Genomic DNA, 17,308 nt, shown 5'->3' on the forward strand with positions numbered 1-17,308 from the left:
TGTTTTGGTAAACCTTAGGTTTCAAGTTCGAATCTCCTCTGTTCCTTTGTTTCTTGCATTGGACAGTCATGTGCTCTTTGGCTTGGGCATAAGTGCATAGCGGAGGATTAACTACTCCATCCCCTCTTTTTGTTATAAAAAAAAAAAAATTGAGAAGTAAAGAGAAGACGTCCTCCCAAAGAGAAATAAGGTTGGGATGGGAATTTTTGGCATCATTTTTCACCATATGAAAATCATTATTGAAAAGCATTTTACAAATCATTTCTGCTTTTGAAAAGCGTTTGTATAAATCCTTTCAGAAAAATAATTTTTGAAAACCATTTCTGAAAAATTGTTTTTGACGGAAAAGGGAAACTGTTTATTGATTATAAATAATTTTGACAATAGCTTCCGGCCGGTTTGTACCGCTTTTACCATTTCGACCGATCCCGTTACCAATTCATTAACGATGAACCTCTGTATATTTAAAGAACTTTTCTGACTAGGGTTTGCTCCTTTCGCATCGTTTTGCCACTTATATAATCCATCACTTCTCCGCCATTGTTCCTCTTCTTCACCGGCGGGCGGCTACCACTTCAGTCACAAGGCAGGTACTCTCTTTCTTTTTCTAAGCTCGTTTTCTTTGATTCATTTGGCTTTGATTTAATCGATTTGCATTAGGTGAGAGCTTTTCCTTTTTGTTTTTGTTATTTGTTGTTTGTATTTAGATTAGATGTTCTGTCTTGATATGACTCGAGAAATCGCTTGATCTTGAGGCTCATGCTTGATTGTGCTTGTGTAATTTGCTTTTTGTGGTAGCAATTCTGCTTATAGAATTACGTCATATGCATGCAAAATGTGATTTTTACCCCCTTTTCGGGAGATAATAGTTTGTTTGGCATCTGGTTCGGTTGCAATATGCATTAGTTTGGATATGCAGAGTTAAGAATAGGTGTACACTTTTCTGAAGGCTACTGGTCACGTAGCCATTAGGCAGAGGTGATGAGTTGCTAAAGCCCAACAATGGAAAGAAAAGATCGAAGGTGCAGTAAACTGCGCACCTAGAGTCTCTTAGGATTTCGGGTTGAGACCCCCTCCTTCTGGTATATGGTGTGAGATGGCTCGGGACTTTCCTCGGCTCTTCTATCAATAAAAAGCAAAAGCAGATTTTTGAAGAATAAGAAGGCTATGGGCTGAGATTCCTGGAAGTTATCTTAAGGGTCTGAAGAATTGGTTCACTTGAATATTCTGAGTGATCGTTTCCTACTTTATATTCAGACTGTAGTTGTAAAAGAGTGACATATTTTTGTGTACAGCAATGTGTAATGGAGCTTTAATGTGATGCAGGTTCCTCAGTTTATTGGTTGAGAATTCAGAGTACTTGACAAGATGCAGAATGAAGAGGGGCAAAACATGGATTTATACATCCCCAGGAAGTGGTGAATATCGTAGCCTTGGGAAGTTCTATTTATTTTTGGGTCTGTTGAGTTCTCATGATGACTTATTGCAATTTGTTTGTATTACAGTTCTGCTACAAATAGGTTGATCACTTCAAAGGATCATGCGTCGGTCCAGATTAATGTTGGGCATGTGGATGAGAATGGCCTTTATACCGGCCAGTTTAGTACTTTTGCCCTTTGCGGTTTTGTCCGAGCTCAGGTTATTACTCCTGCTCATTTTAGTAGTTTCTTATTCACTGTACTTGATTTTATTTTAGTAGCCTGCTTTCTGTCATGGGTTGAGGTATTGATATCAGTAGACCCTTACCCTCATCCTAATTCTGGGAGCCTTTCTATCTGATGATGATACCCATCAGTATTGATCAGTGTCGTGCATATGCCAATTCTGAACCGTGCAGTATGTTTCTGCCATCTTGCAATTGGATGTTATTTTGTGTTTAGCTGCTGATTCTGTTTGGTGATCATTGGTTTCATGTATTAGCATGTTTGAACTGACCTTACAAGACTAATTTTGTGATTTTGTAAGAAAACATGGTTTCTAAACCAGAAAAAGGAAAGTTTTGGAGTTTTTGTCCCGCTCTGCGGGAGAAGTGATCGTAATTTAGTAGGAGAGAAAAGTTTTGTGGTACCTACCAAGGTGGAACTCAAGTATAGGCAGATACTAACTTCTCGTAGTTAAGGTTGGTAGTTTGTAAACAAGGAGCCAGATTCAAATCACCTCCTAAACACTTTCCAGTCATTCAACAGCAGCTTCCTCCTGAGTCTATCAGCAGAATGGCACCCACTTATTGAAGGAATTAAACTAGCAATGGAAGAGTCTTCCACCTTCCCCCACTCGTGGAAGTTCCAATTATTAGCCCTCAGCTGAAGCTAGAAGAACAAAATAAACAACTCCAACACATTGAAAGAAACAACTAAACAGACAAGAGTCCCAGCATGTGACAGACGTCTGAGTTAAACGTAGACAGCACCAGTGACTGGTTTAGGGGTTGTTTTAAAAACTCATGGTTTGTCCTGGTTGTTGGGTTGCATTGGGTTCTTTAGGCTACCTTGCATGCTTAAGCCTTTTGGACATTCAAATTTAGTGGTTCTTGGATCATTTATCCAACTAAATGGGGTTGGCTACGTGGATCCTTGCCTTCCAATCAGATCTATTTGAAGCCATGCAAAATACAATCTGCATGTGTATGTATTCAAAATTTTATTATTCAATTGGAGCCATTTATGCGTAGTTGGTGCATTTATGAACTAACTACTAGCATGAGTTTCTTAGAATTGAGTCCAGAAACCCTGTATGCTATCTATTGTGATTTGATAGTTGCTTTGTATTATTTGTTCTGATTCCCATCTTGTTTCCGTATGACCTATAGCAGTGGTTTATTTTCTACCCAAAAAATGAAAATTAACTCTGGTTTATCTTGCAGGGAGATGCTGACAGCGCACTTGATCGTCTCTGGCAGAAGAAGAAAGCAGAGGTTCGACAACAGTAAAAGGGAAGGATTAATTTTTTAGGAGCCTGAGGAGAGTAGAAATGAGGTTGTTTTGAGGCTATCTTTAGCTAGTATCGAATTGCTTAAAAACAAGTGATACAGGTTTTGAGATTTTACCTCACTCTCTGTGAGGGATACGGGTTCTTTTATTTCTATCTAATGTTTTAAGCACTCGTAGTGTTTACTTAATGCAAGAAACATGTTCAGATGTTAGTAGTACTTGGATTTTTCCTACCAATCCAGTGCTAAACCTCAGGGAGTTTGTGTCATCTGTGAACGAAAATTGCTTGTCTAACTGTTCTGCTAACGAAAATTCCGTTGGACAGGTTCATAGTTAGACGTGGTATCAGTATTTGCCACTGAGCTTGAGTTGCCAAATTCAACATCAATCAAGAGAAAAAATGCTGTGAGATGTTCTTTCAGAATGGGGGAAATCGTAGAAAAAAGTCTATGTAGTTACATGAATTCATGGATTTAAAATGAATGGAGTTTCAAATTTATAGGTTTCAAATATACGGATTCTTGGTAAAAAGAAAAATTAACTGTTTGGTTAGACTCAAATCTATTGAAGTTCATAGAGTTCTATTGGATTACTTTGCATGAATTTGTAAATTCCATTAGGGCCTGTTTGGTTACATGAATTCAGATATTTCAAATCTCTGGATTCATGAATTTGAGAATTATACCCGTTTGGTTGTAAAAATCTCTAGATTCATGAAATCTAAAGATTTACCTTTTTACACTAAAAACATGAATCTGTAGATTTATGAGTAAGGGGTGAAATCCAGAGATTTCAAAAAAGCTATGCATTTGCACATTCACAAAAATCATGTCGATCAAATAAGTTTTTTAGGATGAATCCATAGATCTCAATTCCACAACCAAACATCTAATTTTATAAATTATAACTCCATAGATTTGAAATCTATAAATTTGAAATCTCGAGATATTTGAAATTTCCAGACTCATGTAACCAAACAGGCCCTTAATTTATACTTATGGTGGAATTTATGGATTCGCCCAATAGTCAATAATGGCTTCATTCACATTCTTAAGCAAAAAAATGAAATCTTTAGATTTCATGAATCTAGGGATGTTTTACAACCAAATGTGTATAAATTTTCGATTCATGAATCCAGAGATTTGAAATCTTTTAGTTAATCAAACAGGCCCTAAAGCTTTCACTAAGAATTGTGGAGTGAAGTAGGAGGGAAATGGTGGATCCATTAGACGCTTTATGTTGCAAATGATTTCTTCTATTATAGGACTCTGCAGAATGTCTCTTATATTCTTTCGTTATGCTACCCCTCAAGGAGATGTCATCCCAACCCCTCCATGAAGTACCATGTGAAACTTGAGTTTGGATCATCTTCCTTAGAGGGAGCACTCTATTAACCACGAATTGTAAGGGGAACCGCAGGTTAGGATGATGGGATTTTATTTTTTTAATATTTTATTATTTTTTACTTGTGGACTCCCACATATTTGTGGTTGTAACACAGTCGTCTTGTCAAGGAAGATGATCCACACTCATGATACTCCTCTACCGCAAACTGACCCATCCTTCAATCTCAATGGCAATTGTGAAACTGCAATTCTCGTCTGATCATCTTTTTTTTTTGTTACTCTACCCTAAATGGAAGATGATCCCAACTCCTCTATGAAATTACCATGTAGTAGTTACCATGTAGTACTAGTTCACAGCTAACTTAACAATCCTTAAATCTCTATGGCAATACCAAAACTCCCAAGTAATAGGGGGCCGTGCCCTCTAAATTTCATATGCCTTACCATGTCCACTAAATGCAGCAAGGGCTGTGATTAAGTGGCTTAAGCTGGTTGAAGGTACAACCCAACCATAGGGCAACACATGTAACTCATCTGGTTTACCAAGCTTTCAGCTATTTTCCAGAGCCAATGCCATGCATGGTCTATATGCACAAGTCTCCTGAAGCGTGACCAAGTAGTTAACAAGTAACGCAGCAGTGTGGTAAGCACAGAGCGAACTATTCTTTCGCCTTTTACTAAAGAATACCGTGTGCTTCATTACCAAAAAAAAAAAAAAAAAAATTAGTTAACCAGTAGCTTATAGATCCCTTATCTGGCATGTTTCAGTGTCTACGGAGTTCCTAAATCACCATACCTTCCTATCCAAAAATATTAACTGCAGAGCATCCTGTAAAGATTTACAAAGGACATCAGCCTTGTCGAGTTCTACACTTGATTGGAAGATCTGTTTATCTAGTTCTAACATGTTTGATAAATGAATTGGCTTCTGCTCAATGCTCCAGAGGACGTCACTCCAATTCCTGAAAGCACCACTTTGGACTATTTACATAAGAAATCAGTAGGACCAGTTAAGGGCACAAACAAGATCATCAGCCATCTGCAATACATCAGTACCGAAAAAAGCTTAAACATAAATTGACAAGACATCCTACAAATGCTGCCATGCTTGATTCACAGAAGAGGAAAAAACCTTAAGTGGCATCCTCTATCACTGTAACCCACAATTGTGCATGCATCTGAGACAGCACTTGCATCATAGTCTGAGTGCTGTGACTCTTCTGCAAGCCTATATTCCCGTAGCTGTGGCCTGACTCTCACATATGGCTGTAAAGGAGAGGAGAGATAGAATGAGAAACCAACAATAATTTAAAGTATCACAGAGGCTCCGAAACTTCAGCATAATTGATCATTGGCACACTCGCAAATAAATATAAAAAATGCTTATCCGTTTATGCTGTTGTGGTTCCGGAGGAGTTGTGGATTTAGCAGGGATTGTAAGTTTGCAACTACATGAGGTGGTATGAGTCCCAAAATTGTCAGTCTCATAGAACTCTTGAAAATATTATTCATCCTGCTAATCCAGAGCACCCATGAAGATGCATGATAACCAATTTAAAAAAATAGCCAGGTTAAACACTTCGTCCAGCCCTAGCTGTACCCAGTGCTCAAGGCTTCCACAGTCGCCATTTAGTGAATTTAATTTCTCAAGTCTTCTCAGCTGTAGCATGTACAGTGAGGATTTACAGTTTACCGGTGTACTTCTGTCCTAATATAACCTTTTTCAGTCTATTAGGTCTGACTATTATGTTTCCACATATAGGATTCCATTAATTACATTAATATGCAGCACTCCTGGTTTTGGCTTTTCTCTCACCTTCAATTCTGGTTTCATATCTTTTTTTATTCCTGCATAGTTTCTATTCGAACTTGATATTCTAATTCTGGTAGCAGCTCCTGTTAAGCTATAGTCACACCAAATCTAAAACCTGGAACAACCTGTCCAAATCAGAGATATTCTACTTAACCACAATATCAGTTCAATACGACATCTAAAACATGAAATTGGGAACAAAATCAATCAGAGAGGATTCCGTTTTGAAGCAGAATTTTCAATTCAAGCTACTTAGTGAAAATCAATCCTGTTTAGGAATATAATCAGTTTGATTTCGAACTGATTACGAATGGATGATCCATTCGGATTCAGGAATCAATGATTAGGAATGGGTGAAATTAGGAAAGGTGTTGGCCAGTACATCAATCCAATTTCCAATTCATGGTTCAACCTGACCTTTCTATTCAAAGTCCTAATGAGCTGCAGCTGCATTATTTTCTGTGTTGGAGATTCTACATGCTGATCTAGTTTTCAAGTTTAGGACTGGATTTGTGATAACCCCTGAATAAGGAAAGTGGCTAAGAAGTTGTCTTAAGTTCCAAATTTAAATAAAATAATATTTAAGAAACTGCCACGAGAGGAAAATAGATAGACAAAAAGGATTATGCTCCTACCAATTCTTCAAATGTATCTAGTTCTCTGGATCATTCCTTTCGCCTTCCCTGGGAGAGTTTTCCTGCAGAAGTGGGGAAGATTGACTTAAACAATTCTTTCAACAAGCACGGACTACATGCAAGATACAATGGACAACTGAGGTAGCATAGCTTCACCTCAAAAGCAGATTGAAGTCACTAAAGAATACATAGAGAGACATATCAGGCTAAAAATGACCCCACATTCATGATTTTTTTTTACAAGTGGAAGTTGTAACTTCATTTTCCAAATTTGCTTCTGTGCTTGTGCCTCTACATAGTAGTCTCTGTAGCACCTTTCTAGACTGCTGAGTTTCTTAAGATACATAACAACTTAGAAGTCCCAAACATCAGCTTGTAAGTTAAAAGTTTCTCTTATTCTGCCCTAACATTGTTCGGGGCAACTTCTTTCATGATTCTGAAATTTAATTTTCTGTTTTTTCCACATATTTTAGCTCCAGACCAACTACCCTTTCATATCTGTCATGTTTCCTATAATAAACCCTCTTATACTTGGAACTACACCCATTTGCAGATCCTATATCTTGAGACCCTATATCGATATTCAATATGATAGTAACTTTCCGAAAACGAAAGAAGTTGTATAAATCTATTGACCAACCAATCAATACTCTGAAATGTTCCTTTACTCTGACATGGATCAATCCAGGTAGGATATAAAACATCCTTCATCTATACTAGCAAAATCAAACTGCCAGCGAAATACGAAATGAGAGCATCTGAAAGCCTTGGAAACTGTCTTTTTTTTCTTCTGCTTTTCCCAACTGAATTGCTGTTGGGGAAGCATCCAACATAAAAACCAACCCCAATTTTCACAATTTCAACAAGTTTTGGGAGGATTGAAACAGGTTTCGACAAAAGGGAGGCAAGTTGCAGGATCTCTCCCTTTTTTTCTGCTCTTTCTCCCTCTCAGCTCCAAATATCATTTGTTGCTTGGACCACAATAACAGCAGCAGCTCAGCCTTGGCCCATGGAGTTGGCTACTTGTGAACTTGCCCTCCCACCAGCCAACTATGAGGTCATCCTTGATAAAAGCCCAAGCTATACACGCCTTTCTCCATCCCAACCAGTAAGGTCACTTTAGGTCTTCCCCATCTTTTTTAGTTCCTTCAATCTGAATTAAATCACTTAATGGTAGAGCATCCAAAGGCCTCTGTTGAATATGGCCATGCCACAGTATTGCCACCTCAAACTACCTTCTCTTAGCTTATCGCATATTGTAGCTACGCCTAAACCAGCTTAGTTTGATCATTTCTTAGTTTGACTATCTTTCCTAATTTTGCCATTCATCCACCTCAACATTCTTATCTCCACTACATTGAGTTTATGTATCTGATGTTTTTTAAATGCCCAAATTTCCACACCTGTCCTATAAAATTATCCTTTTAAACTTTAAAGGGATACTATGATCACATAAAATCCCAAAGCACCTCTCCACCACATCCTTCCTATTTTAGTTCTCAGTGAAACCCTGTCCCCTATATCACTCACTCTGATTATGATTGAGCCAAGTTACCTAAAATAATCACTTGGTGGAATCTCCTTAATCATCAAGTTTTTACTTCCTCATTATGGGTCCTAGTGTCACCAAAGTTACACCACATATTCGATCTGCATTCTACTTAACTTTAAACCTTTTGATTCCAGGTTGGTCTCCATAACTCTACATGGAACTAATCCTTATGTTACTCTCATCTACCAAAACAATATCATCATCAAAAGACATACTCCAAAGAAGCTAATCCTGAATGCTTTTGATTGAATCATCCATGAAGTGCAGACAAATAAGGGCTTAAAGTTGATTCTTGATATTCAAATTGTTCTACCAAACAAAAGAAGATATAATCGAATTGTAATTTGGAATTCATTATCTTGCCCCACTCCCTGGTTCTTACCTTGCCTACATATCTTTAATTATGTTCACCAATCAAAATACCCTCCTTACAGTTGTTGCTCAAATTATGTTCTATTTCTCTTCTGTCATTTGTAATTTGATGCTGGGCATCTAAGATGACCACTTCACCCCGTTTTCAATTTTCATTATCCTCTTTCAGTCCTACTGTTGCTACAGCTACTCACCATATACTTTGTTTTTAGAGACTCTACAGTAGATCTCCATAATTCTAAGGTACTAATTTGAATAATTTTGCCATGAGTCCCTGAAGCTAAGAGTTTTGCGCGCTTACTCCAGAAATCTATCACATGTTCAATCTGCACGTATTTGCTTTTTCAAATTACTGTTTAGTTATCATCATGAGAGTATCCAACTAAATCTTTATGTTTATATTTACAGATTAATTGAAACTGTTAATAAATTGGCAAAAGACTCAAACCTATCTGCTGAAAAAATAAATTTCCAACAGCTATAGTATAACCATCAAAGTGGAAAATCAGAATCTTGTTATGTCAAATTACAGGGGATGAATGCTAATTTGATAATGACAGAAAGAAAAATATAACTAAATGATAAGGTGAATAAATGTGAATGAGCAAAGGTATGGAATTTGTAAGACATCCCTATGGGTTCTTCATTTGCATGGGTCGGGTCAGGGAGCAGAGGGGTGTATTACAGTGGTAGTGACGATGAAAGGTTGAATACTAACATCGTGTGATGTACGAACAGGATTTTGGACATCAATGCTTGCAGCTATAATTTCAGAATCTCTACTCTGTTGATGGTTCTGCGTCAATGTTGTCTTAGCTACAGAAGGTAGTGAAGGAGAACCTGGTGTCAAGTGTGGATCATATACTGTAAGATTAAGTAGAAAGTGTTTAAAAAAAAAAAAAAGAAAAAGAAAAGAAAAAAAACTCAGATGAATAGAAATTCAGACAACTAGTGGTAAAAGACAACTGACCACTCAAGGCCATATTAGAAAGGGAGTTTTGTAGCTTAAAATAGTATGTGGCAGATGGTGTACGGTTGAAATCCTCTGATCTTTGAGGCACCTGAAAATTTATAAATCATTAAATCATAGATTAACAAAGATGTAGGTCCTCATTCACTAAAAAAACACAAAATAATCATAGAAATGTCTGTATGAAATAAGAAAAGTCTTTTTTATTACTACTCCCCCCCCCCCCCCTGCCCGAGAAAAAAAAAAGTCTGACAGACTGCTGAATGCACAAAATATTGCGCCTCCCTTACCTGTGACCCATGAAGTAAGCTTGGAGGTGGAGGTGGAAGATCTGATTGTTGCTTAGAGCTTGAGGAAGAATCTCTAGCAATGTAATCCTCCTTTAAGAGGCTATACACCAGAGGAAAGCATAGTCACAAGAAAGTTCCATTTTATAAAAATTACTGAATAGCAAATCAATCAATTGAAGATATCATTTGTCTATTGGAGTAAAGGTACTTCCGTACAAAGTCAATCAACATCAGAAGGAAACAACATAGCTAACACAGTACAGAAAAGAATATCCCATCCATTCCCCTTGAAATAAAATTACTAAGATAAATACATAAATTAAAAAAAAAATATATATATATATATATATATGTTCACAAGGGTTTAACTAGCAGTAATTGCCAAAAGAAATAGGATTGAAAAATAAACCAAACATCAAAATTCACTACCAAGCAGGGAACTCCCACCAGTCCTATGCTGCATAAGAAACAAGAGAAAGCTACCTATAAAATAGCCCCATGTTCAAGCTGAATCAACCATAATAATAGTGAAGGAAAGACATAGCCTAACACTTTAAAATGTCCCAACTGAATCAGGACCTATGAAATTCTTTGTGTATGCATGCATGTATGTACGTTTCTTTTTCTTTGGGGATCGTAGTCAGCCACTCCAGGCTGCCTGTCATTGCATTCTCTAGCCAGGAAGTTCAAATTGGGAAAAAGGGACATTGATTAGAATGAAATGATACTCATATAGTTCATATAGCATATTGTTCTGACTATATCCCATTGCATGATACTTCAATAACAAAATACAAATACTGTACAGAAGACATCCTATATTTTCTGAACGACCCATGTATAACTATGTGTGTGCATGTGTTTGTGTGTGTGTCCTCTCAATGAATATGTCCAATCACAATTTCAGTCATTAGATGCAAAGGTACCAAGAAGGACATGGTTTGATATAGCTAAAATATACTGCCAAGCAGCATTTGCTGAATTCAAATGGTCAAGAATGGCTCCATCATCTAAGTCAATGGCAGAACCATATTAAAAAACATAGAATGAAAAAAGAACGGTATTCTTAAACAAAATAAACAGATTCAGATTCAATAGATTGAAATATAATAATATTGAATAGTAAAGACAGCAAAAGGTTGGCAAAGTATAAAAAACAAGGCTAGTTCAGCAATGTGATGATCTCTACTTTGGAGGCACAGGAGATGCACAACATGAGCTTATTTATGAATGAGCTTAACAGACCAGGATAATGCAAAAGATAAGTCAAATTAAAGGAGTAACTGAGTTGAGTTCTGGTGACCCTTGTAATTATTGTTTTGCTTTTCTTTCTTTCTTTAGTTTATGGTCTAACAATTCCACCAATTTCTTATCTAGATGAATCAAGAAGTCACTGATAATTTCATTGGGATAAAATCTGTATGTAGAATGTCTTTGACCGCTGCCCTTGTCTCTATTTCCAAATGAACATCACTTTCAACAAGAAAATTTTAGCCTCATTCATTCACACTTCTATAGTTCTATTAACCTTAAACCCTAGTTTTGCTTACTGATATTGAAGAAAGAACAGGAAAATAGGAACTACCCAAGAAAATAAACTAATAAGTATTTTTATGTATCAAACCATTACAGAAGTTTGCAACTATTAACAACGCAACAGTCATTTAACATCAAAGTTTGCCACACTCCCATGGTTGAGTAAAAGCACAGAAATTTCTCTCACTTGGCTGTAATTTATGAAGACAACCTCCCCCCCCCCCCTCCCAAAAAAAAAAAAACACACACACACACACAAACGGAGAGAAAAGAAAAGAAAGCTAAAGAGAATCTGAACTGCCTAAGAGAATAAACTAACAAGTAATTTTATCTAACAAACCATTAAGCTGAACCTTGCAGCTATTAGCTAAGCAACAACCATTTTAACACCAAAGTTTGCCATTGACATGGTTCGAGTAAAAGCACAGAAAAATGTTGGAACGGAATAACTCGAGCATTTTTAAATATTAGTATACTATTTTTCATTGGAAAGAAGGAAGAAAAAAAACTTGTAAAAAAACTCTAGTTAATTGCCAGCTTCATGTTAGCATTGAAGGGAGGAAACCACAGATAGCCCCCCCCCCCCCCTTTTTTAACCCCTCAGTATGCATACCCCTTCTCTCATTAATGCGCATAGAAAATTCTGCTGATTTAAATACCAGGGCTGGCAGATTAATATGCCACAACAGGTGATTATTTGTGAGAACATAGTGCTCAAACCAGTTAAGTCATACCTGCCATAAGTAAGATGTGGAGGTTTTAGAAGATTGTCAACAGATGTGTTTCCACCTGACCAGCCAGCACGAGACCCTACCTACATATTAAAGATGAAGAAATAACATCATTGCTTATACATGTATACAACTCTAAACTAACATACATCTTGGACAATGAAATTATGGTTGACTTGTCATAAATTTATGTGTATAAATAGATGAAACACGGAGAAAGCTGAACAAGAAACCACGGATTGTTCTCCTCAGGTTAGACTACATGCATAAGCATTGGTGAGTAGAATATGTAAGGTTCATTGGTCAATCATGTAAGGAACCAAAACCATAAAACATACAAGTTGGAAAGCCAAGTTGAAAAATTAAAAGAATACTAACAACAGTGGAGCCAAATTGTTACGCATTTATAAATATAAACACAACTGCCCTCATATATTTACCATTGGATGAAACTCTCTGAGTGGTAAGTCTGGAGTACTTCCCGAGAAGAACTGAAAAAGCTCGAGTGTACCATCTGCTCCAAACTCCTGACATAGCAGCAAGTAGAGGGAGAGATGAAAAGGTTCCAAGCATTCAGAAAGGAAAAATTAAGAGTAATAAAATAGATGCATACCCTATTCAAACCTCCATTTACCAAGATCTTTCCTACTGGGACGTTGCCACCATTTTCATCATCCCTATATCCAAATAAAGTTTGAAAATCCTCCTCTCCATTAGCTCTTGATGGATATTTTGAGGGAGACCTAATTGTTATTGGCTCCTTTCTATGAGATATAGCCTCAATCTTAGCCTGCAAATTCAAATGTCAATTGCAATTTGTAATGGGAACACCGGGGGATTCACAAAGTATGTCAATAATTGAAAATTTATATACCTTACTAATTATATGAAAGGACTTTCACATACATCACAGTAAAATAAATTTTGTAGTTCAATCAATAATGAAATCAATGGAAAAAAAATGTATACATATAATGATAGGGAAAGGCATCTATACCTTCAAAGAACTGGACAAATGTGAACAATTTTTATGTAGTTCAAAAGAAAAAGAACAAACCAGGCTATCAAAATGGATCAAGAATAGCTTGATAGGCTTAACGTGAGTGCCCCAGTGGTTGCATGTGCTCCAGTGAAATTTAGTGGTCATGGGTTTTTGATTGGGAAACAGCCTCTCCATGAAGAAGTTTAACACCGTGCACAACATGAACCTCTGTGACCACGCAGTGGCAGGAGACTCATGCAGTATGTCCTTTTCTTATCGTAATTGATCAATTTTATAAGCCCAAATATTAGCTTCAATTTTGAGAGAGACTTGAACTAGTTAAATCCCTCTTACCATAGATAGCAGTTTCCCACTTCGCTTATTTCCATCAATTTATAAATATAAACTAGTAGATCATACCCATTATTTGAGAAAAAAGGGTTAGCCTTGAGCTTATTACTTCAGTGAGAGATGGAGCATGGTTTCAAAACTGTTCTACCATGAGATGCAGTAGAAAAACCTTGGCAGGATGCCAAAGCTGGAGTCCGTAGAAGGCTTTCTCTGTGGTATGTGAGATACCTATATATCTCTCTTCTTCTACTCAAACATCAAGTCGATGCTTGGTTGGTTAATTCCCTAGTTCTACATCTTGAAGTTACTGTTTCATTATGAAACTGAAAACCTTCAAATGTACTACACATGATAATGGATATATATACAAGTGGCTAATATGCCACCAGCCATAGTCAATCACAACTTCCTAATGAGGTGAGTGAATAAAATAGAAGATTTGATGAGCAAGTGAAGCTTGTATGGGCTTCCACCAAGACAGTATATTCGGTTCAGTTGATAAGTTGATATTATGATTGGTAAGGTCCCTTCTATTTTATTTAAAATTATCCTTCAGTTTTTATCACTAACTACCATTAACCTTTACTCCTAAGTCTAGTTGTCAAATCTGGTTGTGGAGCAGCAACCAGGGGACAGTTCCCTGCAGCATTTTGTGAACATTCTCTTGACCATATTCCAACAGCAGGATTAAATCATCCAGTAATGGGTGCTACTGAGTACAGACTAAAGCTTCACTTTCTAACTTTTGATCAAGTAGATTTCTATTTTCTTAGTAGCACTGCAGCTTTCTAAATTTCGTTTCTGATAAGGGAAATTTCTAGATTGGCTAGTATTTTTGTAGTATGTTCCTATTTTCAGTTTAGTTTCTAATTTCATCAGTTCATATTTTCTGCCCAGCTTTAGTTTTTACTTCCAGCATTAGTTTCTATTGTTTCTTCCCCCTCCCCCCCAATTTGGAGAACTCTTGCTAATTTCAACTGCTTCCCTAATCTGTTTTGGAATCTTTGACTCCATCTCCACATCCAGCTGTTTGATCTAGACCAGATATGGAGAGTTTGTTTACCTGCTTTATTGGGACAGTTCTTTCTCATTAGATTGATCTGCTGTGAGGCATTACAAGATATTATTGGATCTGGTTTAACATAGCCATGTGATTCTGGTTTCTATTTGGAATCCTAATCTCAACCCATGAGTGACTTAAGATACCATTGAGTTCCTTCTTACTTGTGCAGTCCTCCCTCCATCTGCCCTCTTTGGAAGATTGTTATTTAGGTATCTTCCTTATCAGACACGAAATAAGCCACTGTTTTCTTTCGATATGGCTTGGACACATAATTCGTCCATTATTTGTCCCCATCCTCAAGCCCAGAAGAATGAGCTGCTGCAGCCTGCACATTCACGAATGTACCAATACCAAAGGAAGATCATTTATGAAGAAAAATTCATTTGCCTATCCAATAGCAAGGAATAAAAGTGACTTCCGCGACCGATAGAGAATGGGAGATGCATCCTAGAGGGGATTCTTGAAGAGCTTGTTAGTTGTCCTAAGGATTAGTGTTAGTTATGGATTAACAAGCTGAATATGCTGTGTATACTTCAATTACAATCATTAGAGGTGCCCACAATTTTCAGTTTGTTTTGATTCTGAACCAGTGGTAGTCACTATAGAAGCAGATCCCATGTTTTCAAGAACTCGGGATAATGGCTCTCTTGGTGAAACAAGTATCTGGAATACTACTTACTCAGAACCTTGAAGTCAATTAACAAACCTTCTGCCCAAGTCAAATGAAAAAATGACACTTTATTTAAAGATGCAACAAACATAGTGGAAGGCAGCAAAAGGAGCCACAACCACAGTAAAAGAATAAAAATGTGACTATTCATGTCTGGGGTGCTGCGGTTTGTTTTATTTACAGTCAGCGGAGAACTTATTCAGTACTCAATTTAGGAAAAATGTGTGGAAGCCAACTTGCATATCATGTTGTTCCAGTACCGATTTACACAAATACAGAGATTTCAATTGAAGGCTTAGTCGGGTCTCTTTTCACTTGTCAGCAACTCCAACATAGTTCCTTCCTTACGGTTTTTATCAATGTAGCACAAATTATATCTAAGCAAGAACTAAATCATACTATCTATCAAAACAAATAAAATAAAATAAAACAAAATAAGCATAGCAACTTCCAAAGTATATCCAGCAGAGTATTTACAAACCAACAAACTAGAACATAAGAATCGTTTATCATATTGATAAACAAAAACAGAAAGAAAATGGTCAATCTTTGTAGAATTACCTTGGCACTTTGAATCCTCTTAGACAATCCAATAAGTTTCTCATTCTCTTTCGCTGTCTACGAACACAGTTCATCAACAGGGGTTAGAACATAACACTAAACGAAAAAAATTCAAGCTGACATAAAAGAATTTCAAGTTCAAAGATCAAATCAGCCTGTACCCTTAGAGAAATTGTGTCGAAAATACGGTTGGCAGATTGTTGAAGATCTATGAGCGAATCGCGAATTTGTTTGTAGTTCGCGCGATAACCCTCGCGTCGATTGTTTTCGTCCTCAGACACGCGAAGCATTCCTCTGTTGCTGAACCCTGACATGGTGGAAACTACAATTCTGAGAGCTTGCAGGGGGAGAAGATCCGGATTCTTGCAGGGGAGCTGAAACGAAGGCGGATCTTGATTGAGTAGTGCGTCAGACGTGGCAGTGTCTGGGGTTTCCACCGTTGGATGCATACCAGATGAATTTTATTAAATCTTAACCGCTTAAAACATAGTTCGAAAAACGATTTTTTCATTTAATTGTATGCGCACATGACATTTCGAGCGGCTGGAATTCAATATATTCTCCGATACATGCATCCAACAGTGGGCAGCATAGACACCTAAGTAAGATTCTCTTTGAAATATCATTTCCATATCACCTAAGCATGTGGACCAAACTTTTATATATAATTTAGAACAAATTGCATCGACACCTCAAAATGGAGAGGTCTTACAACACTGACACTCCACTTTGTGTTTTAAAAACATAAAGACCCCAAAATTAAATTTTTATTGGCCAATTTATCACTAAAAAATAGTTAAATCATTGTTTATTTTCTTTCAATTTCAAAAATATCTTTATAAGAAACAGTGACTTACGATTTTCAGTGACAAATTTGACTAATGGAACCGATGAAAATCCAATTTTGGGTCTTTGTGATTTTTAAACATAAAGTGAGGTCTAAGTACTCTAAAGCTTCTCTTTTGGATCCCGGTGCAATTTGCTCTCTAATTTATATATACTATCAAGGAAAGTTGAATGACTTCTTCACTAAGAGGCTTAATCTAGATCACTTCCTTGTCGAAAAGGAGGCATTGTTTTTTCACCACACATGTTGTATGAAACCCTATGGGTCTTTGAATTATTTATTATAGTCAGACGTAGGTTTCACACTATATATGTGGCAGAAATATAGTGCTTACCTTGATGGGGAGGTGATCTAGACTCCTAGCTACGTAGTAGGCATGAGAACTTTGAAATCCTTATGCATCCTTTATTGTGGGGTAGATTGATGAAAGAGAAGAATCAATGATCATTTTTCAAAGGATCAAGCAACTCCATCAGCTTCTTAGGGGCGGAAATCTAATTTATATGCTCGAGATCTAATGAACAAGCAGTTATTTAAGCAGGTAGGGTGTGGTTCACATAGACCTCTGGAAAGACAATTGGATCCAGGGTATAGGTGTCTTTACAAGCGCCCTTTCCATTCAACAAGAAGCTCCCACAACTGTAGTTGAGCTAATTGAT

General features: G+C 37.0%; 2 protein-coding genes and 1 pseudogene across 7 annotated transcripts; 2 read left to right on the forward strand and 1 right to left on the reverse strand.

The window, feature by feature from the left end:
* The first annotated feature begins 482 nt into the window (after positions 1 to 482).
* On the forward strand, positions 483 to 3,381 carry LOC149000721 (small ribosomal subunit protein eS21-like). Of its 2 annotated transcripts, none has more exons than XM_089140886.1 (4): positions 483 to 590; positions 1,327 to 1,418; positions 1,506 to 1,638; positions 2,864 to 3,381. In XM_089140886.1, exons 2-4 carry the CDS (start codon positions 1,369 to 1,371, stop codon positions 2,927 to 2,929), a joined length of 249 nt encoding a protein of 82 aa, XP_088997012.1. In that variant the 5' UTR covers positions 483 to 590; positions 1,327 to 1,368; the 3' UTR covers positions 2,930 to 3,381. The 2 variants fall into 2 exon arrangements, with proteins under 2 accessions (XP_088997012.1, XP_088997013.1); XM_089140887.1 differs by having other exon boundaries at positions 483 to 586.
* Positions 3,382 to 4,913: 1,532 nt separating this feature from the next.
* On the forward strand, positions 4,914 to 5,019 carry LOC149000722 (U5 spliceosomal RNA; annotated as a pseudogene).
* LOC149000723 (uncharacterized) lies at positions 4,970 to 16,282 on the reverse strand. Of its 5 annotated transcripts, none has more exons than XR_016170776.1 (11): positions 15,964 to 16,282; positions 15,803 to 15,859; positions 12,789 to 12,965; positions 12,616 to 12,702; positions 12,179 to 12,258; positions 9,909 to 10,008; positions 9,619 to 9,709; positions 9,367 to 9,512; positions 6,725 to 6,786; positions 5,409 to 5,542; positions 4,970 to 5,238 (listed from the first exon to the last, which is right to left on the reverse strand). XR_016170776.1 is itself a non-coding variant. In XM_089140336.1 (10 exons), exons 1-9 carry the CDS (start codon positions 16,249 to 16,251, stop codon positions 6,742 to 6,744), a joined length of 1,071 nt encoding a protein of 356 aa, XP_088996462.1. In that variant the 5' UTR covers positions 16,252 to 16,282; the 3' UTR covers positions 4,970 to 5,542; positions 6,725 to 6,741. The 5 variants fall into 5 exon arrangements, 3 of the variants coding, with proteins under 3 accessions (XP_088996462.1, XP_088996463.1, XP_088996461.1); XR_016170775.1 differs by having other exon boundaries at positions 4,970 to 5,315; XM_089140336.1 differs by having other exon boundaries at positions 4,970 to 5,542.
* Positions 16,283 to 17,308: the final 1,026 nt, after the last annotated feature.

The sequence above is a fragment of the Hakea prostrata genome, chromosome 11 (assembly GCF_041222555.1).
Source record: "Hakea prostrata isolate BN-2017 chromosome 11, UWA_Hpros_2, whole genome shotgun sequence".
Taxonomy (NCBI): domain Eukaryota; kingdom Viridiplantae; phylum Streptophyta; class Magnoliopsida; order Proteales; family Proteaceae; genus Hakea; species Hakea prostrata.